At 45.1% G+C, this 24,106-nt stretch overlaps 1 protein-coding gene across 12 annotated transcripts in view; it reads right to left on the bottom strand.

Annotated features, from left to right (window-relative positions):
* NCOR2 (nuclear receptor corepressor 2) overlaps nucleotides 1-24,106 on the bottom strand; it is a 355,605-nt gene that overhangs the window by 255,516 nt on the left and 75,983 nt on the right. For all 12 annotated transcript variants that reach the window (XM_060269894.1, XM_060269902.1, XM_060269904.1 and 9 more), the window contains exon 2: nucleotides 12,951-13,157. In XM_060269894.1, the coding sequence (XP_060125877.1) occupies nucleotides 12,951-13,055 (105 nt within the window). In that variant the 5' untranslated portion in view covers nucleotides 13,056-13,157. The remainder of the gene's footprint in view (nucleotides 1-12,950; nucleotides 13,158-24,106) is intronic.

The following is a 24,106-nucleotide window of genomic DNA, read 5'->3' as shown; positions in this document are numbered from 1 at the left end:
GGGCACCTTATAGACGGAAAAGTACAGTATTTACACAAATTTAGCACGGGTCTCTTAGTGATAGGGGGGCCAACCAATAAGTAGCACCCACACCAAACCTCCACAGCAAACTTGCATAACTCATCTTTCCCCTGACTTTGTGGCTAACATTAAAATCTCAACTGACTCACTTCCCTCTCCCAACCATTTCTGCTTACCCCTACTCATTGAAAACCTGCACACACACGCATGCACGCACACACACACACACACACACACACACAGAGAGAGAGAGAGAGAATAAAAATAGGGGGGCAGGAAGTACCATAATGCCCTTCAAGCACTATTTTCTTCAGGGAGAGATACCGTAAGTCTACTGTTGAAGGAAGCCACATGGATTCCTGCCTGGGCAGTAAAAACAGGAGACTGAGCAAGATCAAGACTCATGGTTTTTTTGGTTTAAAAAACAACAACAAAGGTAAAGCAGAAATTAAAAGAAGAAATTAAGGAAAGCCCCAACTCTCTGAGTTCTGCCAAGACCAACTTCCCAAAAAGTAACTGCCATCTTTAGAATAAAACCACAGCAACTGCAACAACATAGATGTAAACTTGTCAGCCATAACTTCCTTTGTGCCTCACATAGTTATTAGTTGCAGCATTGCACTTGTTTCCTGCCTTCATTTCAAGGAGTTCAGGGGCAGCCTAGGAGTCTCGCATCCACAACTCAGGCAGGTCTCCAGCCTGCTTCACTTCAACAATGTTAAATGGACTATTCCAGGGGCCAGCAAACTTTTTCAGCAGGGGTCCGGTCCACTGTCCCTCAGACCTTGTGGGGGGCCGGACTATATTTTTTGGGGGGGGGGGGGGAATTTGAAGGAATTCCTATGCCCCATAAATAACTCAGAGATGCATTTTAAATAAGAGGACACATTCTACTCATGTAAAAACATGCTGATTCCCGGGCCGTCCGCAGGCCGGATTTAGAAGGCAATTGGGCTGCATCTGGCCCCCAGACTTTAGTTTGGGGACCCCTGGACTATTCAGACCAGCCAACCTGTTGCCCTCCACATTTCAGGCTACAACGCCCATCTTTCCTAAATACTGGTAAAGCTGGCTGAGAACGACGAGAGTTGTTGTCCAAAGTATCTGGAACAAAACAGGTTGGAAAACGCTGGTTCGGGTCACAGCACACAGGGCAGGTCCCCATTGTGAACCCTTAAGCTTCAGGCTTGTTCTGTGCAACAGCCAGGCCTTTGTGGTAGTCAAACTGGGTTCTTCTGTCTCATCAGAACAGACTAAGAGCTTGCTGGATCAGGCCAATGCCCCATTTAGTCTAGCTTCCTGTTCGGACAGTGGCCAGCCAGGTGCATTGGTGGGAAGCCTACAAAGAGGACCTGAGAACAGCACCTTCCCCACTGGTGATTCCCAGCATCTGTAATCCAGAGGCATATTGCCTTTGACAGTGAAGGAAGAACAGTGTGGCTCATAACCATCAACAACATGATCCTCCAAGAATTTGTCACTCTAATCCTCTTTGAAAGCCATCCAGGTTGGCAGCCATCTTGCGGGAACAACTCCCCTAGTTTAACTATGAGTTGTGTGAAGCAGTACTTCCTTTTGTCTGTCCTGAGTCTTCCAACATTCAGCTTCCTTGGATGTCCCCAAGTTTTAGGGCTATGAGAGAAAGCGAAATGCTTTCCTCCACCACTTTCTCCAGGCCATGCATGATTATAGACAGGTGGTGAACACACCAAGCTTCCCCTTAATTGTTGTATTCTCCTACGGTCATCATGACAAGCCACATTTGCATCCAGCCTTTCCTCCAAAACATGCAAGAGCTGTATGGTTGGGGAAGTCCCTTCTGAAAGGAGCTTGGTCCCTACATTACATTCTTTCAAGCAGTCTTTGCCAAACTAGCACTCTCCATGAGTTTGGACTTTGACTCGCACCAGTGTCACCAGCATGGCTGTGCTAGCTAGGGCTGATGGGAATTGTAGTTCAAAACAACTGGAAGGTGCCAGGTTTGAGTAGGCTGTCTTAAAGACTTGTTTTTTCAGTGCTGCCTTTCCCAAAAAGTAAAGCTGGCTCATGTGATCAGAGCTGATTTCTCACCATTACGTATACCAGTCTGAAATGCCTATGCATCTTTCTTTCATTTATACTACTTTGTGAGAACATGGTCCTAAAAGGCTGACTGTGAATGCTTAAACAAATGTAGGCAACTCTCTCATTTCAATCTCATGATATCACTGTGAGGTGCAGGACCGCTCAGTAACCTTCACAACCAGGCAGGGATTTTAACTTGGGTCTCCCTGGTCTAAGAGCTGCATTTCATGTGCTACAGCCACAGGTCAGCACAATACATTTAAGGGAACTTGTGAAAGGACTCAAGTATTCCCAAGGGTATGACATCTTGAAATTTATCAACGGAGCACAATGGCTCCAGCACTAATGTATGGAGACCTCTAAGATAGCAGCACTGTTATTTCAAAACAGAAGGGCCCGTTGGGGCAAGAACCTGCCACACAGTGGGGGGTTTTCCAGAGGTTACTGCCAAAATATGTGGTGGTGCTCATTAGTTTAGAGAGAGATTAGTCAAATGTATGGAAGACAGGTCCATCAGCTGCAAGAAAACATAATGGAAACTCCATGCACAAAAACATTATGCAGTCATACCTTGGATCCCAAAAGCCTTGCGAGTTGAACGTTTTGACTTCCGAATGCTGCAAATCCAGAAGTGAGTGTTCCGGTCTGTGAATGCTCTTTGGAACCTGAACGTCCGACACAACTTCCACGGCTTCCGGTTGGCTGCAGGAGCTTCCTGCAGCCAATTGGAAGCCGCGCCTTGGTTTCCAAACGTTTTGAAAGTTGAACAGACTTCCAGAATGGATTCCGTTTGACTTCCAAGGTACGACTGTATCTGAAAATCAGTTCCTGGGGGGCAACTGGAGGGATCTACTTCCTGTATAGCCAGCTTGTAGACTTCCATAGCTGCAAAGAGTTGTAGCTCAGTGGGAGAGCATCTGCATTGCAAGCAGGAGGTCCCAGTCTCTATCCCTGGCATCTCCATGTCAGGCTAGGAATATGGAGAGCTGCTGCCAGTCAGTGTAGACAAAACTGAGCTATATGGACCAATGTTCTGATTCAGTATAAGGCAGCTTCCTGTGTTCCCAGAGGCAGCCAACCTACTTTAGGAAGCTGATTGCTGGACTGACCTGCCCCTGGAGGCCTCTTCTTACATTCACACAAAAAAAACACCTGGGTGAGGGTGGGTGTAAAGCTCGTTGCATGTGACTGACAGAAGAATGTGCAGGATTACAGGGTGGAGAGGAGAACTGACCAATGACTGACCATTGAACTTTCATGTGCAGGTCAAGGATGGTCAACAGAGGCTCCAATGACATCTGGAGTACCGTATAAACAAAACATGTGCACTATGCTTCCACAGCTCATTGCAGACACTGCTCTTCTCCTTCCATGACAACCACATCTTTGACATATGCACGGTAATCTCCACACATATTGTAATTCAACAGATTAGCACCTGGACCTCTGTCGTAATAGGCTACATAAAACACACAGTAGTGTAAACATGTCTGTAAGACACATTTAGATCTAAAGAAAATTCTGATGGGTTGATGGGAGTGGTTGTTGTTGTTACTTATTTAGCCCAAAACATCTGGAGGGCTCCAGCTTGGCAAAGGAATCAGTGTATCGTTAAAGAAACACGAATTATTAAAAAAGGAATCCACATAGCTACACTGAAAACGCACAACATCTGGAATCCTTCTAAATCAAACTTTACATCCATCACTAATGAGGGTCAGGCCAATTTTTATTTTCCCAGTGTGGAAGACATTTCTGGGAGAAAGCCAGAGGCAGACAGCTACACAAAATCACCAAGGCTTGTCCCTGTTTTTCATTTAAAAAAAATTCATATTTACTCAGTCGAAATAAATTAAAAAATTAAAGAAATTGTCCAGTAGTACCTTAGAGACCAACTAAGTTTGTTCCGGGTATAAGCTTTCGTGTGCATGCACACTTCTTTGGATACCATTTCGACTGCGTCGAATCTAGAATCATTTTTACTCAGTTTTTAAAATTGCTATTTTCAGCACTTTAAAAAAGAAGGGGTTCTCTTCCATTCTTTGCCACATCCAAAGAGGGATTTCTGGGAAATCCTTCTGCCCTAAACAACCTCAGGTGGGCTGGACTCATTTAAATACAATAATTAAATTGCCTTTTCTGGAAAAAGAGAATGGGGGAGGGGAAGAACAGGAAAGAAAAGTGGAATAGCACCTATTTTAGTATTTTTCTAGCTCTCAGGCGTGTTATCTTGTTCACCGTATTGTCCAGAATTAAAACCTGTGTGTCAACCTAGAGATAACAACCTGTGTGTTAGGATACAGGAGAACCATAGCTAAAAGATGGCCTCCCATGCTGTGCACACAGGAGGTCCCTGGTTCAAACCCCAGCATCTCCAGATTAAAAAATATACAGTGGTACCTCGGGTTACAAACTTAATTTGTTCTGGAGGTGCGTTCTTAACCCGAAACCGTTCTTAACCTGAGGCGTGCTTTTGCTAAAGGGGCCTCCAGCTGCTGCCACGCCACTGGCATGAGATTTCTGTTCTCATCCTGGGGCAAAGTTCTCAACCCGAGGTACTACTTCTGGGTTAGCAGAGTCTGTAACCCGAAGTGTTTATAACCAGAGGTACCACTATATAGTTGATGAGGGAAGATTGTTCTGGAGTGATGATGCCAGACAAAGGTGACATGGGTGCCGCTGTGGTCTAAAAGCGTACATTTCAAAGAAGCACTGTCCATATTACATCTCCAGCAAAGAGCTACATTACATACCGTAGTCCTCTCTATATATAAAAATGTAGGCATTGCGTGCACAGAGGTCACAGCCTTTCTCTGTAACCGCTGAACTGTAATGTAACAAATATGTCCACAATGTTCCATGCCCATCAGTGAGGGATCTGGCATAAAAAAATTTTTCAAAAAAAGCAAACCTTTCATACCTAAAATAATGATTAAACACAAAAAGTGGCGCCCTAATTAGACGTCACCAGCAGAAGCTCTGAAGACTCAAGCAGCATCCAATAGAAAGGTAGATCACCCACTGCTGCCTCGAAAGCCGCGCCACCAGATGACATCACAAAATTCCACAGCAACCAACTGAAAACAGGCCTTTTGCAGCAACAAGGCCCAACATTGCCAAGTGGAGGTAGGGGCCTGCCTGGGGGGGCAAATAGGGGGCAGGGATAGGTAATGGGTCAGAACAGTGGGGGGGGAGACACAGGGATGAAACCTGCCCTCTCCACAGTATCTCGCCTCGGCTTTGCAGACTAGGCTGAGTGGATTTAGGGGCCTGCCGGGGGTGGGGGGCCACATAGGCCGCTGCATAGAATCAACTGAATATGGGCCTTTTACGGGGCTGTGCCTTGGGGTAGAATAAATGTTATTTCACATAACACACATGGGTAGGGGAGTCAGGGTTGGGACAGAGCAAATTTTTTCAGAATTACAGTATTGGGGGAATGATTGTATCACAGGGATAACCTGGGGGGGAGAGGAGGGAAATCACAGGGGTAAGGGGGGTTTAGGGGGAGGAGATAAGCACAGGGATAAGCCGGGGGTGGGGGGAAGAGGGGGCATAATAGGTCATGGATCAGGACAGAGTTGGGGGAATCACAGGGATTAGGGAGGGGGATGAGGAGGGAATCAGAGGGATAAGCCGGGGGGGGTGAGGGGAGTAGTGGGGGAATCATGGATCGGCACAGGGTAGGGGAAATCACACAAATAACCCACAGCAACGTGTGGCAGGGCCAGCTAGTTTCTTATACAAACTTAAGGGGGTTCAATAGGTTCTAAAAAGTATTTTGCATTGCAAAAGTCTTGGCTTAAGATCCACTGATACATCATACCGAAGCCAAGGCATTTCCCCATGGTGTAGGTAAGATTTATTCCAATCATTTCGTAAACCCTGCATACCAAACTTTTTTGTTGATAATAAATATCTATAAAAAGTAATCACTGGCTTTTTAGTTTCAAATGATTTAGCCAATTGCTCCAAATTTTGGTTGTCTCAGGGGCTGTGAAGGCTGGACACAGCAAAGTTACTAAAAGATGTAGCTGCAAGTATTACCACTGGGCCACCTTTGACAGATGGCAGTTTCCCCTTAGAGCAGAGCTTTCAATTTGATTTAAATCAAATCCACCCTGTGATGCATGTCTACAAAGTGTGTCACCAACATGAAAAGTCTGGAAAGCTCTGCCCTAGAGCATTGTATGTATAAAATTTGTCTTCCTCATCTATCAGTTGGTCCTAGGTCAATACACCTGTTACTGTTCCGTTTTTCCATATTACCATCTTTTTTCCAATTATTGAAGTAGGATTTCCCCACAGAGTAAGTTTTAGCATGTTGAAATGGATCAAATTTATTTTTATTAGCCAATATATTCCATATATATTGTTGTTGGAACTTTCAAATATTTGATCCTAATACTGTCCACCCAATCAAATGTGTTATATATGCTTATTCTAAGGTTGCACAATTTTGGAGATTAAGACCGTCAGCAGGTCTCCAATACTTGTCAATAAACAAGTAATAAATAATAAATAAATCCACCTTCCTTAATTTGTAATTTGCAAATTGTGGCAGCATGGGGGGGATGTCTTTCCCATTACCTGTTACCTGGTTCTTGGCTTTTCTTCAACTGGAGAGGCCAGGGATTGAACTCTAAGACCTTCAGCATGCAAAAGGATGCCCCAGACCACTGAATTCTAGTCTTCTCCCCCTGAGGGAAGCACTGAAAGTGCAGCAGTAAATGTGTTTGCCAAATAAGACCATCTGCAGCTGTTCAATTTCCCTGCTTCTTCCTAATCAGTGGGAAAGCCATTTGTAATGGAAAAGTTCAGTACTGCAGCAGCCGAGCAATAGGATCCGCCACAAACAAATTGTACAGGTACAAAGCCAACATTGCTCTCTGTGAATCATTTATAGCAGCACAGAGTAAATGAAGCTGCAGCACACCGTGCGTCCCTGTATGCTACAAAGAGCCAAAGACTATAGTATCATCACAAGGAAATAGACATTAAAACAGTGGAGACATATTTAGGTCCACTTATGAGAAATCCTCCATCCTTGGCAAACAGATGTTCCCTTTTAAGGTAGCAAGGGGAAGGGCTATAGCTCAGTGTCAAGAGGGTCTTTTTTATGCAGAAGGTCCCAGGTTCAAACCTTGGCATCTCTGAGTAGGCCTGGGAGAGACCCCTGGCTGAGAGAGCCACTGCTAGTCACTGCAGGCAAAAGCTGAGCAAGATGGACCAATGGTCTGACATGGCATAAGGCAGCAAACTATGTTCATAAGGAACTAGAAAATCTAGTGGTGGGAACACGACACCTCTTGTCTCTGCACAGCCATGGTGGCTTGCCAGAATGGCGAGCAGCTTGCCAACTCTTTGGCCAAATGGCCGTACTAGAGTACCACTTTCAGTGGGGATCAAGTGACCCTAATGAGCCAATGGAGTCCCATCTGTAACTATAAATTGTCTGATTCTGGCCCAGTTTCTCAGTCTGTGCAATTCGCTACTCTGAGCAAGTTCAGCTTCTAGAATCTTTGACCCTGCTTGCCAGCTTGGCTGGCTGGCTGCACTCCAGAGCCCCAACCCAGACCATCACCATAAGCAAGCTGGTCCAACTAAAACTCCCACATTGCTTCCAAAAGCATTTGAGGGTTTTGCTCCGCCTTTGCAGAAAGCAAGTTCCAGGAAAGAGCCACAACTTGCAAGGATAACTATCCATGTCCGTCTACTGATCTATTGATAACATTTTTATTAAATATTGCTCAGTGCTTGTTATCAAGCAGCTACGACAGGCTCCATCTCAGCATTCCAAAAATGATTGCCACCAGCAATGTTTTTGCCTGGTTGTTTTTGCCTGGCTGAAATGTGTCCTCGAACTCTTGCCTGCCTGGATTAGGGATTGAGAAATACAATACTTCTTCATGAATCAAACTCTGGATTTTGCTCCCAGGAGGCAATGATGGGCCACCAACTTTGAAGGCTTTAGAAGAGAATTAGACAAATTCATGGGGAGAGAGCTACTATCCACAACGGTCGTGCTCTGTTGGAGGCAGCAATGTTTATGAATACCAGGAAACCACAAGTGGGGGTTGTGTTCTTGTGCTCATGTGCTGCTTGCTGGTATTGCGCAGACACCTGGTTGGCCTTGATGAGAACAGAATGCTGGACTAGATAGATGGGCCACTGGAATGTAAATTGTGCATCTGTTGTTGCACCCTCTTTTTCTTCTGGCCCCACCAGTCACCATCATATGGCTCTCAAAATGTGGTCTTGGTCTGGAAAGGGTTCCTTAGCCCTGTCTTACGCAGTTAATAGCTACAGGAACCCTACCAAAAAACAAAGAATTCTCTGCATTTAAATTTCTCTAAGAAGATAAAAAAGGAGGCTATTGATCAAGCAGGTCGCCTTAACTTACAGCTGCCTGCTCCAGCTTTTTTCAAACAAGAGTTGCAGATTCAAGACAAAACAAGGGATCTGGCACTCCTTTGTAATCAAATATGTTGTTTCAGATAAGGGTCAGCAGTGTAAACCAGGTTGAATTACTCATTTGGCTCTTATCTGCATGGATGCAACAACCGGCTTGAGAGACAACAGCACCTTCATTGTTCCAGTGACCTTGTCCTTGTCATCAATCTGCAAAGCTGCTGGTTGCTTTTGGGGGGGGGGGGTAAATCTCTTTCAGGTAGCCGCTAAATCAAGACACAGCTCCTGCTTATGGAGCATGCTGATTTCCAAGGTTACTGCCAAATAACAAATGTGAACAGTGCTTGGCGGGGGGGGGGGGTTAGGGGGTCCCTCACTAAAATCCACAAACCTAGAGCCCATGCGCCGCCTCTTCCCACCTAACCCAACAGCTTGGAGGGTCATAACAAACAACAGTAGATTGGAAAGAGTTTCTGACTCCCAACAAGAAAATGTTGCTGGTCTTACCCCCTTCCCTTACAGAGGCATCCAGCGACCTGAACTTCTCCCACCCCCAACCTCAGGGTCCTCATGCTCTGATCCTGCCATTCCCACCCTGGTGCCACAGGGCCTATGACACTTGGCTCAAGAGTGGTGAGAGTGGCCACCTTTTCCTCCCTTGTGTGCAGAAACTAGGTAACTTTTGCCTCAGGCCCCACCCACCACTGAAATGGTGGCCCCCAGAAAACTGTCCAGAAGGGAAGGTGGCCCTTGGTATGAAAGAGGTTTCCTAACCCTGGTACAGAAGTTCCCTAAGGACTGGCACCTCAGCAGACCCTCAATGCCATGCCTCCCAACCACCACCACCACCCAGTTCCTCCCAGCATCTTTTCCTCTGCCCTAGAAAATCACACACAGAGTCAGAAAGCAATGAGATGTGGCTGTCAAGGTCAAGATTGGCAAGAAGTGATAAGTTTGCATGCAAGGAACAGCCCCATGAAACAGCAGGTGATGAGGTGAGATGGAGATGGAGATGGAGATGGAGATGGAGATGGAGATGGAGATGGAGATGGAGATGGAGATGGAGATGGAGATGGAGATGGAGATGGAGATGGAGAAGAGAAGAGAAGAGAAGAGAAGAGAAGAGAAGAGAAGAGAAGAGAAGGCCGAGCTAGAAAAGGGCAGAGGACAAAGTTCTCCAATTCAACCACATTTTCCCTCCTCGCCCAACAAGCTCTCTTCTCAGTGTTGTTGTTGTTTTAGCCCAACTGTGAGCTCAAAACCGAACACAAATTACCCGTATATTCCGGTGTATAAGACGACTGGGCGTATAAGACGACCCCCAACTTTTCCAGTTAAAATATAGAGTTTGGGATAGACTCGCCTTATAAGAAATATGACCCGGCGTATAAGACGACTCCCGTCTTTTGATAAGATTTTCCTGGGTTAAAAAGTAGTCTTATACGCAGGAATATACAGTATGTATGCCAAGGGTAAGGCTGGGAGCGGGCAAAATAATGGTGCCAAGTCAATATCAAAAGGTGTTTTTCAAAATATAGTCCAGCCCCCCACAAGGTCTGAGGGACAGTGGACCAGCCCCCTGATGAAAAAGTTTGCTGACCCCTGGATTAAAGTATCCCTTCCATTGGTTTAAAATCGCAATACCTAGTGGGGTTAATGAGGATATATACTCGGTGTCTAGGTGCAAATGGCCCTCCCTTGGCAACCTTTGTCGAAGAGAAGATTGCTGGAAGTCTGCCAGGGTGTTTGCCATGCCCCTTTGCTGAAGTGCAGGGACGGAGGGAGAGACTTTGTGATTTATTATTAAGACGGAACTTATATGTGTGATTATGTTAGATAGTAATGTCAATTAAGGTTTTGTTTTTATTTGTATGCTTTGTAAGAAATGTGCACCCTCTTTATAAGTACTTTTAGTTACAATAAATACTGAAAAGTATTTCTTGGTTGGTCTTACTTGCCTTTGAATGAGCGAAGCTGAGTCCAGAGCCAGACCCTTCGGATGCTACTAGACATTTGGTTGCTAATAGGGTTATAAATTGTGAGGTAAACCGTGCAACCCAGATAAGGGGCAGAAGGAGTCTCCCTAAACCTTCTAAGGAATTGTACGGCGGGGAGTGGTGGCAGCCAACTTGTACTGTATTGCTAAGCTCTAAGACAGCCCCTGGCAGACACAGAGCAATGGATTCAAACTACAAGAAAGAAGCTTCCACCTAAACATTAGGAAGAACTTCCTGACAGCAAGAGCTGTTTGACAGTGGAATTTGCTGCCAAGGAGTGTGGTGGAGTCTCCTTCTTTGGAGGTCTTTAAGCAGAGGCTTGACAGCCATCTGTCAGGAATGCTTTGATGGTGTTTCCTGCTTGGCAGGGGGTTGGACTGGATGGCCCTTGTGGCCTCTTCCAACTCTATGATTCTATGAGTTTAATCTGCAGCAACCATCTTTGCCAATCCAAAAGCTATTCCCAGAAGGTTGGCGTGAGCCCTTTATTCAGCCACCTCCTAGCAGGCAGTCATTTCGGACTGGTTCTCCCCCTGTTCAGAAGGAAGCTAAAGGCTGATCTGCGCTGGCTGAGGAAGGATTACTTTGAAGACATTAAGTTAATCTGCAGATTGGATTTTCTTGGAGAAAACAAAATGGCGTTGATCTAGGTCAGGCATAGGCAACCTTGGCTCTCCAGATGTTTTGGAACTACAACTCCCATGATTCCCAGCTAACAGGGCCAGTGGTCAAGGATCATGGGAGTTGTAGTTCCAAAACATCTGGAGAGCCAAGGTTGCCTATGCCTGATCTAGGTAAAGCAAATCACAACCTGTGCAACAAGTTTGGTTGCAACCAGTTTAAGCTTGCTGCTTTTAATGGATGCTCAGGGTTGATCAGAAAAAATACTCTGTTTTTCCCACTTCTCTGACTGCAGGTAGTAAAGGGGAATTTCAGCTATTTTTGCAGCGGTCAGGAAAGAAAGGGTTGAAAACAGGAGACGCTAGCAGCATCAGTGGCAGGGTCCATTTTTCTAGGGAGCTAGTGCCTACTGTTTTTATTTCCCATAAATCCAGGGGAATTTCTATATATATCAGAGGAGAGTGGTGGGTAGAGCCAGAGTGCAGCTACAAAACAAAAATTTTTCATTTGTACAGAAAGGCTAGTTCCTACTGTACACACCTCTCTCAATCCCCTAGGCCCAAGGGTCAGAAACCGTTTTTCAGCCGTGGGCCGTCCCTCAAACAATGTGGTGGGCCGGACTATATTTTGGAAAAAAATATGAACGAATTCCTATGCCCCACAAATAACCCAGAGATGCATTTTATATAAAATGACACATTCTACTCATGTAAAAACACTCTGATTCCTGGACTGTCTGCTGGCCGGATTGCGAAGGCAATAAATAATAATAAATAATATGTGATATTTTAATGTATTTTAATCTTTGTTGGAAGCCGCCCAGAGTGGTGGGGGAAATAATAATAATCCAACCCCCGGGCCTTAGGTTGCCTTCCCCTGCTCTAGGCAGACAAGCATGAATTTAGACATTATTAGCATTCAAGGGCTACTTTCTAGCCAGGAAGTGATGCATATAGGATGTGAGGCAGGATCATTAAGGATAAGCCCTAGGGAGTGTTTCAGGAGCCAGAGGGAGAGGCCAGCAGGGCTCCAGACCCTGAGGTTCTCCACCCCTGATCTATAAGATGATGCAGTATCATTCCCACATGACTTCTGGAAAATAAAAATGGTGGCTAGCTGCAGGACAACTTTCACACATGGTCACATGTTGAGTTGAAAGTCCACACCTGAGCACTTTGTGAAAAGCCAGCTAAGCGGGATTGAATTGAAGATGCTTGAACGTGGCATGCCTCTTTTTCCCCCAAAAAAGTCAGTGGGTCCCACTTCACAAGCTCAGCTGGCACCACAAGTTGGCATGCCTGGGTATGTACTGAGGGGGCCACACTCAAGAAGTAGACCCACTGACAGCAGCCCCCTGGACCTACTGTAGATATACACGTTTAGGAAGGGGGCAGCACGGAGGGTGTCATGCCCAAGGAATGGGCCATGGCTCTGTGGTAGAGCACCTGCTTTGCATGTAGAAGGTCCCAAGTTCAATCCCCAGCATCTCCATGTATTTTCATTACGATTTATTCAACTTATATGCCACCCTTTATCCAAAGATCCCAGGACAGTATGCACAACATTAAGAACATAATTTACGCAGCACAATAAAAAAAAACAGTAAAGCTGGGAAAGATTCCTGTCTGATATACAGTAGAGTCGCTGCCAGTCAGATACATGAGTTACTGAGTTACATGGAGCAATGGTTTGACTCAGTATAAAAGTAACCTCCTAAGAGCCCTCCAAAACCTGGAGCTAGCACGGTCAGACACACCCAGGCTCCAAACCTGCTCACCACCATGAAGTTGGCCTTGTTGACTGAACAGAGGAGAAGAGAGAGCACCACACACTCACCACATGCTGTTGACTTATTGCTACTGGGTAGGACATGGCATGAGAAGGATAACGGGCTTCACTCCCTCGCCACGTCTGCGCCACAGGTTGGGTAGATCCAGACATTGTGGAAGCAGCTCAGAAGGGTCTCACTTTTTCTTGTGTAGATATATAGAGAGAGGGATCCCCAGAATCTGTGATGCGAAGCACTAAAGAATCATGCTGCGACTGCAAGGTAAACAAGAGGAGAAGAGAGTGTGTGTTAGAGCACAGTCAAAATCACTTTGGGAAGAGGCCACAGCTTTGTGGCCATGTGTATGTTTTGCATGCATAAGGTCCAGGTTTCAATTACCAGAATCCGCAGGCAGAGTTCAGAAAAACTCCTGCCTGAAAGGCTAAAAAGCTGTGGCCAAACAATGCAAACACTGATCTAATGGGTATAGTTTCCTAGTTTCAATTGACCCAAGCAAACCTGAGAAGAGTTCAAGCCAAAGAAAAGGCTGTATCCAGCTAAGTTCTATCAGAGCAGACACATTATGAACATGAACCCTTAGGTCCCTCCACTTCAACGGGTCTACTAGTTGGAGACACCCTCAGTTTCTAGCTTTTCTTATCACTCCGTAGTCACTCTGCCACTTGTCAACCTCTGTTATCCTACACAGGTATATATTATTTAACTTTACTACAATTTTAAACAAACGGGCAACAAATTCTTTACTCGTAGAACACACTTGCCAGATAAGCCCACCCTGAAGAAAGGCTTGAAGGCGCAGCAAGCTCTCTCTCCCCAGCTACTCCCCCCCCCCTGCAGCCAACAGGAAGTTCAGCTGCCATCTTGATTAGAAGTCAATGGCAGACTGATCCTCCACCAGAAATTTGTATGAACCTCTTTTAAACCCAGACACTGCAGGGGAGTAAATTCAAATTGATTATATATATGGTTGGAGGGGCCCCCCTTTTGCCTGACCTGCCAATAATGCCAAATCCAATTCCCTGGGTGAGAGAAGGCAAAAACACTTCTCCCAACCATTTTTCCACACTGTGCACCGTTGCATCAAGCTGTATCATCCATGCACCCAAATTTAGGATGCAATCTTTTGCACACTCATCTCACAGAGAAATGCTGACATCCAAGTGGGTATCTACAGCAGTCTCTGTCGGCCTGATGCCATGCAGATGTTTTGGACGCAGCCGTGCTGGTTGGGACTGATGAGAGTCGTAGCCCAAATCATATGAACAGTACCAGGTTGGCAAAGGATTGCACTGTCTTTTTTATTTTAAAAAAGTTAAGAGACACTAACTAATTCTTTTATCCCTCCCACATAGGGGATTCCTTCCCAGTCCCTGATTTTGGTTTCCCTCTTGCAGTTCATTGTTACAGAACAGATAAAGACGCAGGAATGTGAAGTGTCCAAACTCTGCTTTTGCTTCCCTGCCCCAAAGTGGAGACCACCCTGATATATGCACAAATAAAGCAGAGTTTTACAACCTGCTGGCTTTTTAGGGACACTTACAAGCTATTTTGCTTGGAGATGGTCTTGTGCTTCGTTTTGTCAGGTTTTCTATTAAAAGTAACGAATGTCTCCATGCACGCCCTTGACTGCCAGCTGTTTAAAGAGGCATTAAGCTTGGTTCCTGGCATTAACTCTTAATTATACAAAGCATAAATTGCCCACCGCTGCCTGCAGGGCAGATGGGAAAGCTGCTACCACTCAGCTGCTGCCCATCTTCTCGGAAGCACACAACTTGAGCCCACTTTTCAAGCAAACAGCCTTGTTCAAGAGCACTTTTTTTAAAGGTTTTTTGCTTTCCTTTTTGCAAACCTTGCAGCAGAACCAAGGGGCAGACCTCCCCACCACAAACAAGGCTGCTTCCCTTTTCACTTTCTCCTGATATCTGTTGAAGATGAGAAAAACAACAAGCCAAACAGACATCGATTTCAACTGAAAGTGGAATGTATGTACATACAGAAGTATTAAGAAAGAGGAAGAAGAATGGCTCTTCCCTCACCCAACCCCTCCTCAGCCTACAAAATCAGTCTGCGCTGATAAAGCATCCCCTCTTGACCACAAAAACGGACACCAGAGGCGCTGGTGGGCCTGCCTACATGCATGTCGGTTGAGGGATAAAACAACTGCCAAATCAACAGAGGCTACACACATTAGCGACCTCAAGGCTGGATTACTGCAACATGCCCTATGTGGGGCTACTCTTGACGTTGGTCTTGGGGGTGCAGACAGTGCAGAGTGTGGTGGCTAAGTAGCTTGTGGAGACCCAACTACTGACAGCACAGGACACCTTGCCTGTGGGATTTGCACTAGTTGCCAATCCGCCACCGGGCCATACTCAAGCATTGGTACTAACGGAAAGCGTTGGTACTAACGGGCCAGGACAGGTTACCTGAGAGACCGCAATATCACTCCTATACCCTATAAGTCACTGCAGTCTGTGCAAGAGCTTTTCTTTCAAGTTGCAAAGGTATCAGAAGCCCTCTTGACAATAATTCAGAGCACAGCTTTTAGTGTGGACACTGCCCGTTCTGTGGCACACCATTCCTGCCCAGAAAGAACAGGCAGCCACTATTGGCTCTTTCCAGAAACAACCAAGGGTGTTTTTGTTTCAACAAGCTTTCCTAGAGGGATGAACAGGTTTCTGCCACAAGTGTCCACTTCGCATTGTTTTTAAATTAATCTGGTGTTCTTTCTGTGTTGTCTTTTAACTATTTGAAGCTGTTTTCAATGCATTTTGCAAATTACCTAGAGATATGTATGTGGAAAGTGGTTAATTAATTATTATTACTATTATTATTAATATTAACCAGACAAAGTCTTGCCCATATGAACCCAATCCTGGAGGCAGAATTGCCATTACCAAACTGTCTAGAGTAAGTTTCCATCCCAGAGACATGAATCCACTGAAATGTAAAGCCTTGAAAAAAAAAACCTCACCTGCATGTCGGGGATGAGGGGATGGTGATTTGTGGTGGCAAGGGAGAAACCTGCCCTTAACGTTGGCATTACTGAATCTCTTGGCCTTAAAGCGGAGGCCGGAACCGTAAGATACAGAGGATGCCTTGTTTTCAAGCTTCAGAGCAGAAAGGAGAACAAGGGCCTCTGCAACTGGCAGGCAGTAAGAAGCTTCTGCACTGGCCAGGACTGATATACTGTAAACAAAGCAGCCTGGTTTTCTATACCTTTGACTGCTCAAGAATTACAAGATTCCCCACAAGTCCAAATTCCATATTCAGAATCTCAACAGGCTAGTAGCTGAACATTACGGTACTTCCATGCTGGTGGTGGGATGGCTAGCTTAGGCGATACACAGCAGGGCAGCTGGGGGACTTGAGGGGAAGTGAGGCAGGCTGCCATCCTGGGCTGTAGCCAAAATTAGCCCTACTCAGAGTAGACCCCACTGAAATTAATGGACATGGCTGAGGCCCAGTAATTTAGTGGGTCTACTTTGAGTAAGACTACTATTGGCTGCAACCCCTGCCCCCAGCACCTACCACTTGAGACAGCTGCCTCATTCTGCCCAACGGTAGGATGGTTCTGCCTCCAGAGTTACCTTGACTCCAAACAAATTAAAAAGTACAGTTCCAGCCATTTCTTTTTCTCATAAAGCACCATGCAAACAGGGAAAGGGAGGGGAAGGAACCAACAAAAGAAGGCCCCTTAATCCTTCATAAAATCACACTGCATGAGAAAGTAAGAAATGGCAGACAAGCTGGATTTAGGGAAGGACGTCCATCATCACAACTATTTCCCTCGAACACAACTGGTATGGCTGAATGGAGCTTTCTTCAGATAGAGGTCAAGGCCAGCTTAAAAAACAAAACACACACACATAACTGCAATGTAAACCACTATCCACATATGAGAAACACAGGAGAGAAAATAAACTGTAAGCACATGATGAGTTTACCATACAGGGAAAATAAATATCCATGCTTACCAACTGATCTGCATTCTTCACATACAATATTTAAACAACAACACAATAGCCACCTTCATTTCACCAACAGCTCGTAATAATCCTCCATTTGCAGGTCCCTTGTGCTGGCATATTAGGATAAACAATGCTTCTCTAATTTCCCTTCAATTTTAAGCACCTGTGTGTGGGGGGGTATTATCTCACTGAAATGTGATGCTCATTTGATTCCCCCCACACACACACACACACATCAACTTCCTAACACACAGAAATTGTATTTCTGGCAGAAACGATCTCTGATGTCTTTGGAATGTCACGGAAGCCGCCTGCAAGAAAGTCCTTTGTTGAACATAATTGCTTGGATCACAAAACAATATTTTTAATGATTGAACATCCTGAATAAAAGCTGCAAAATATGTGCCTTGATTGCTTTGAATTCTGCTGCATCGCTACACGGCTTTTGTTGTGTTCTTCCATTTCAAAGAACATCAACGAAACCAAAGAAAAAGCCCCCCCCCCCCGGTTTTAAATTCAGGACGTTCTTCCTCCCAAAATCACCACCCCTTTTCCATTTTGTTTTTCACCTACTGGAATGGTTTGGGAAAGCAAATGCTAATTTCCATAATGGGTCCAGGGCCTTCTTGCAAACACCTCCATAAAATTGAGGAGCCCAAGAACTTTTTGAAATAGCCCACTGCCGTAACCCGGCATGCTCCACATCATACACTGAGAATCAAGGGAAGGAGGCAGGTGGTGAACACAATTATTCTGAAGCTTCCCTAGCTAACTGCGTAGAGCAGTTTTTAAAATTATCCCTGACAATTGGTCCCGCTAGCTAGGGTAGCTGCCAAGTTTTCCCTTTTCTCACGAGGAAGCCTATTCAGCATAAGGGAATTTCCCTTTAAAAAAGGGATAACTTGGCAGCTATGGATGGGAGTTGTAGTCCAACAACAGCTGAAGACCCAAGTTTGAGGAACATTGACCTACAGGCAAATCCTAAATGCTGCAGATGAATAGATAAGTGACTATTTACTTGCTTTGGGAAGTATTGCCTAGCCCTAGGAATACAATATGGCAAAGTTTGCTTTAAAAAAATTTAATCCAACACTCTCTTGGAAGAGGGAGCAAACTTGTTTTCTCCTGCTCTGGAGGTAGGACCCCAGCCAATGGGTTCCCATTACAAGAAAGGAGATTCCAACTACCAGTAAACATCCAGAAAAACTTTCTGACAGTAAGAGCTGTTTGACAGTGGAACAGACTCTCATGAGAAGTGGTGGACTCTCCTTCCTTGGAGGTTTTTAAGCAGAGGCTGGGTGACCACTTGTCATGGATGATCTAGTTAAGATTCCTGCACTGCAGGAGGTTGGACTAGATGACCCTCATGGGTCCTTCCAACGGTACGATTCTAACATTCCATAAAAATAGAGATTTCAATATGACTCTTGCTGATGGTCCTTGGACAAAAAACAAAAATTCTCACAATAATCATCACAAAAGTGCTAAAAGGCAAGTCTGCGGTATTATCTGCCACAGAAATGATTGTGTGTTGCTTTCTTTTTGCAATGGAAAGGCAGGAAAGGAATGCTTACAATAAAATATGCAAACCAACATCACCACCACAACCCCTTTACTTGTTTACCCACCTTTGCACAAATGCCTCAAGGCAGCTAACAAAATCCATTTCAAGTCAAACACAGTAGGGAAGGAGTCAAACGGGAGCGATCTCTGCATTCACCTGCAACTATGGTTTATTGTAACATGCAAACTGGGCCAATATACACCCGCAACACACATTTTCCAATCATTTCTACTTCCTGCTTCCAGTGTTCAAAACTCCCATTGTTCTAGGCGCATGTTGCGACAGGGAATTTCATTAGCGCAAGTAGTTTCTGAGCTCTGGGAGCAGTACTGTGCCTAAGATTTCAGATTAAAACTGCAAAGTGGAAGGAAAGGAGGACCTTTTTCGGCATCCCCACTTCCAGTTACTCTTTGTTTTTTTTTGTTTTTTTAAAAAATATTTTTATTAATTTTCCAATTAAAACCAATTATATCACATTCAATATTTCAAATTATACACATATATATATCAATCAGACCGAATGTTATGCCAAATCATCTAAAGAATTTTTTATTTGGGTTCCCATGCTTCAAGAAATTGGGAATTCCTCGCAACTGTCCACTGCCGTCTTTTTTCTAAAGTTCAAATCGTCCTTCAAGTTCATAATAATCCAGATCTTCCCCTTACAGTCACATAGATGTTTTCTACTTTCACGATTGTTTCCCAGCTGCTGATATAAATATCAAACAAAGTCTCACAGATGTTCTTTCTCCTGTGTGAGTTAATCAGTCCAGCCTCCCCATAAATCTTCTTAATGGAGCTCCTGTTGCGTTGAAGCAATTCGAAGTAGCGCCATCTTAAAAAGCTCAAATCACTTTCGCTTTCCTCTCATGGCCATGAAAATTTACGATCATTATAGAATTTACAGCTTTTCCAGGCAGGAGACCCAAACATCAAACCATAGACTCTTGGTAAATTAATGGATCTCCTTGCCCTATAGCTGAACTTAGCTTCAGGTCGCTGCTCCAATTTAAAGTGCGTCACAGCTCATAAATCCTCCGAACGCATTCAGAACTCCTTCCGTCCGACTAGGGGGGGGCTTTTCTCATCGGCAACTCCACATCTTTAAAAAAATATGCTCAGTAACAACAGTTATAAGGTTCAACTCACACAGTCTTTTGCTTCTCTTTCACTCCAAACAAGCCAGGACATCGCGTCCGGGAAGGTACGAGGCAACAATATGAAGAAAAAAAATAAAATAAAAACTCACTCCCCTTATCGCTCCGTCCCCATCAATCCTTCTTCCAGATGCAGTACAATCTTTGACTCCTCTCACTCGGCAGCATAAATTTCTCAGCAGTAAACAGCGCTTCTTTCCCTCCTTCTGAAGTATGTCCATAGATTTAAGCCTAATTATCTTCTTTAACCATGGAAATCCCCGCCATGCAGATTAGCGTCCGGGAGTCCTGGCCCTTGTAAGTGCTCAGCCCAAGCTCCCCCCACTCCAAAAACAGTCGGAGTGGGTCTGGGGGCATCGCGGGCCAGCGGCCCCTCTCCGTAACCCCCGGAGAGGGTAGGGGGTTGCCATTTACTCCCCTAGCAACCGCCAAATTCCTTACAAAGGTCAGAGAGATGGAAAACAGGTCCGCCATTCCTGCAGGCGGAAACCGGAACCCACTTCCAGTTACTCTTTGAAGACTGGAGAAGAGACCCTATTAAGAATATTAGCAGGGTGGGCAGGAGAAGGACTAGACCACGTGAAAAATGAACATAATATTATAGCTGCAGTTTGTTCATTTTCAGCTTTGTATTCTTGTCATAAAAAAGGGCGCCTAGACATTCTGCTGTTGCACCCATGACCTAGGTTTAACTTGCCATTTAGCCCCTAGCTTTCCTATCTCAGTTTCTAACACTTCTCTTTCGGGGACACAAACCCATGTATGACTAAGACAAATGCCTTCTCTGTCACCCCACCATCCCACACTCCACCCCCAAGTCTGCCTGCCTGCCACAAAACTGTGCATGGCTCTGGGCAAGGTCTGCTTTTCCCCTTTTCAGTGCCTTCACCACTTAACTGTCAGCCCTTGTCCAAATGAAGCATCTTTATTAGTTCCTATTATTAGAGGAGCCCTCATCTTCAGAGAGAGAGAAAGACACTTCCCCAACATGACTCACAGCAGCCCTCAATTACTGAGGATGATGCAAGCAAAATAAAAGAGAGAGAGAGAGAGAGAGAGAGAGAGAGAAGACATCTTGATTCTGAGAGCTGTTATGGAATCTGGGAAGGTTGAGAGTCACAGCAGGGAGGTGGAGTGGGGTGGAGAGATGCTCAGCCTGCTTCCATTTAAAAATAACATGCAAAACACAGGGTCATATAGATGACTTACTGAGTATGCTTTAGATTAAAGTCACTTCTCATTTAAAAACAAACGCCAAAAGGAAAAGTCAACCAAGCAGCGAATAGGACATTAAAATCCAAAACATGATACACTGATTTTAAAAATATTTGTGTATCTATTGCCCAAAGTCATTTTATTGCCAACTTTCAATCTTCCATATACAGTACCTTGAAATTGCTTTTTTGAGTTGGAGGAAAAAGGGCAGGAGCACATGCAAGACAGACATAGTAAAAAAATTTAAAGTGGGTTTCTTACTCACTCTTACAATATACTTTGGCCCTCCAGATGTTTTGGACTACAATTCCCATCATCCCTGATCACTGGTCCTCTTAGCTAGGGATCATGGGAGTTGTAGGCCAAAACATCTGGAGGGCCGCAGTTTGGGGGTGCCTGATCTACAGTATTTGAGATGCAACTAGGGAGGGAGAAGGTGGCTCACCCAATCCTGTTTATGCCGCCCAAGGGCTAAATGTAAACTAAAACTGCTAAAACTAAAACTGCTTGAGTGTTTTAGTCTGGCTGAAATGCATCCTTGAACTGACAACGGTTCTAGGTGAGAAGACTTCACTTTTCCATTTAACCTCTCTCCACTACGCAGGAGGGTGGGGCACCCTTGCTCCCCACTCCAAATCAGCGGGTCAGGGTGGAAAGGAGATCTTGCTCCCTCTAACCCAGATTCCCACAATTCAGCCTCCCTCTGTTTCTTCCTTTTCCTCTGTCTGAGTCTGCCAATCCAAGTTTGATCCTGACAGTGTTGTAGTGCACATCACATCCAGAAACACACCAGTGTAGCAACCCCCAGTGGCGCCTGAGACGGGGGGGCACATGTTCCCCCCTCCATGGTGCAGGGCATCCAAGTGGGCGGGGTACACTACCTGAGCAAATGCATCCCTCCCGAGAGGGAAGCAGCTGGTGTGCACCAGCCCAGCACTGTCGGGGGGGGGAAAATCAAGGGGGCGCCGCTGGGAGGGCACCGGGACTCAGGAAGGAAACCTTCAAGCCAGCGCACACCAGCCACGCCCCTCCCAGGTGTCCCTTCCAGGTGCCCTCCTGGCAGCACAAGCCACCCTGCTTTTTTCAGCAGTGCTGGGCCCATTGGAGGGCAGCCACGGCCAGGAGGCAGGCTGGAGTGCCCTGCAGACCCTGTGCCACCTGCATCCTGGGCCCATCCGCTGGAGGGAGCCCTGCAGCCCATGGCATCCCCCCTACTGTAGAAACACTTGGCTTTTGTATGGATGGGAATGGGGTGCAGCCTGTTGTACAATGGTAAGAGTCACAGCTGTGCTCGGCCCACTGTGCCTCTAGTCCTGCACATTGCTGGCATGCGGTCCCCGGGTGATCTCCCATGAGGGAATATTACTCTTGGCTGAAAAGGCTTCCCCATTTCTAATCTAACTCATTGTGTTGGACAGATATGGGTTTTATTCAAACACATAATTTGGCTATGTCAGCTCTTGTACTCCATGATCTGGATTGGAGTATCACGAACAATCTCTATACTCCCTCCTCCATTCATGTCAGCGGCTTAAGGAATAACATCCTGGTTTCAACTAATCATTGAGATATGAGAGATTTGTTCTGATTGTTGTTTAAAAGAATTTGTAAAATTTGAAAATATAATAAAAAGGTTATGCACAAACAAACAAACAAACCATAGTTCACATTTCCCCCCCCATAGGTGACAAACAGGGTTGGCCAAAGCCATTATTTGCCCTCAAACCAGGGGTTGACCCTGGTTTCTGATCCTGATTTATGACCAACTATGTTTTGATTGAACCAGGAAAGAAGTTATTAAGCCCTGTGAGTGCAAGGAGAGTACAGGCAACTCCCAATTTACGTGGGGGTTATGTTCCGCACCTCTGTGCATGTAACCAGAATCGTATATATTGCCAACACCCTAGAGAGTCCTCCTGGCTCACAAGGAGACCCTCTCCAGAGCGCGATGAGGATGTCCTCTTCAGGCTCTGGGGAGGGACTCCTCACACTCCAGGAGGTCACTCTGGGGTTCGATCCACTTCTGGATTCCCGGCACCGTGCATGTGCAAGGTCGTGTGCAAATAGAGTGCACGTAAATGGGGGGTTGCCTGTAGATAGCAGCATGTGGCTCATTCCCAAGCCTCCAAACCAATGTGAGCTGTTCATGCTTTTATTCTGTCCCTGATGCCATGTAGAATATACAAGTAATAATTATCTGAAGTATGCTTTGTTTTATTTTCAGTTCTGTATTACCATTTTGGGTATTCCTCAACTTGGGGCCTTCAAGTCAAGTATACACTATAAATATTTGAAGTAAGTAATAATCTGAATCCAACAAAGGGTTGGAGAAACATCAAACACCATGCAAAGTTCCTAGTGCAAGGTAGAGTTGTCCTCTTTCAACTTCCCTACAATATGCAAACCTCTCCATCCAGCCAAGTACCATGATGTTGCCTGCTGCAGATTCTGATTCTGCCATAGTCAGTGCAGCCAAAGAAACCGCTTGGGGGCTGGACTCAGTCCACAGACCATCAGTTCACCACCCCTGTTGCAGGCAGACAAATAGTCTGCACGAGTAGTAACTTTTGCAAACGTATTTGCAAGGCTGCTTAAATCTCAAGCACGAATATCTGACAGTCAGCAATGCACAGGAATCTGCCATATGTTTCCTTTCTCACCAGGAGATGCTCCAACAAGGAGAGTTAAAGTCCCATTTTGACATTTGTGTCATTTTAAGTAAAGCACAAGATTGAAGTAAATTGGATTAAGTGCAAATCTTCCTCAGATGTTTGCAGTTCGGACTGATTTATAGATAGATGTCATTTCCACGTCACTCTGGGTTGTTTAAGAAGCCTCTTGGCTGCTGCTTCAACAGTATTATTACAAATCACACATGGAGATGAATCTGAAGCAAAAGGCAGGGAACAAAATAGCATATTATCCACAGCAGCTCCGAAGGAAGGAGTAGTAGGTGAGAAATGACATTAATAATGATCATACAATAAAGGTATCTGGAAAATACAAATGGCTCAGAGAAATAAAACAGGGAAAAGCAAAACAATGAAATCTTGTGGCACCTTAAATACTTAACAGATTTATTGTGGCATAAACCTCATATAATTGCATTTTCCCTGGTAACTGCATTTGTAAATAATTGCAAACACAATTACACGTAATCACATTTTCCCTGCAGTAGCAACAGCCAACCTTGTTTTGGCAAATGCATCAAGCTAAAACCCAATGTTTTGTATTTCAAAATGTTTACCATCTTCCACTAGTTTACATGGTAGCTTTCAAAAACTATATGCAAATAA

Source organism: Zootoca vivipara, chromosome 17 (assembly GCF_963506605.1).
Source record: "Zootoca vivipara chromosome 17, rZooViv1.1, whole genome shotgun sequence".
In the NCBI taxonomy this organism is placed as follows: Eukaryota; Metazoa; Chordata; class Lepidosauria; order Squamata; family Lacertidae; genus Zootoca; species Zootoca vivipara.
The sequence above is the reverse complement of the archived record's forward strand: the minus strand, read 5'-3'. Positions and strand labels throughout refer to the sequence as shown.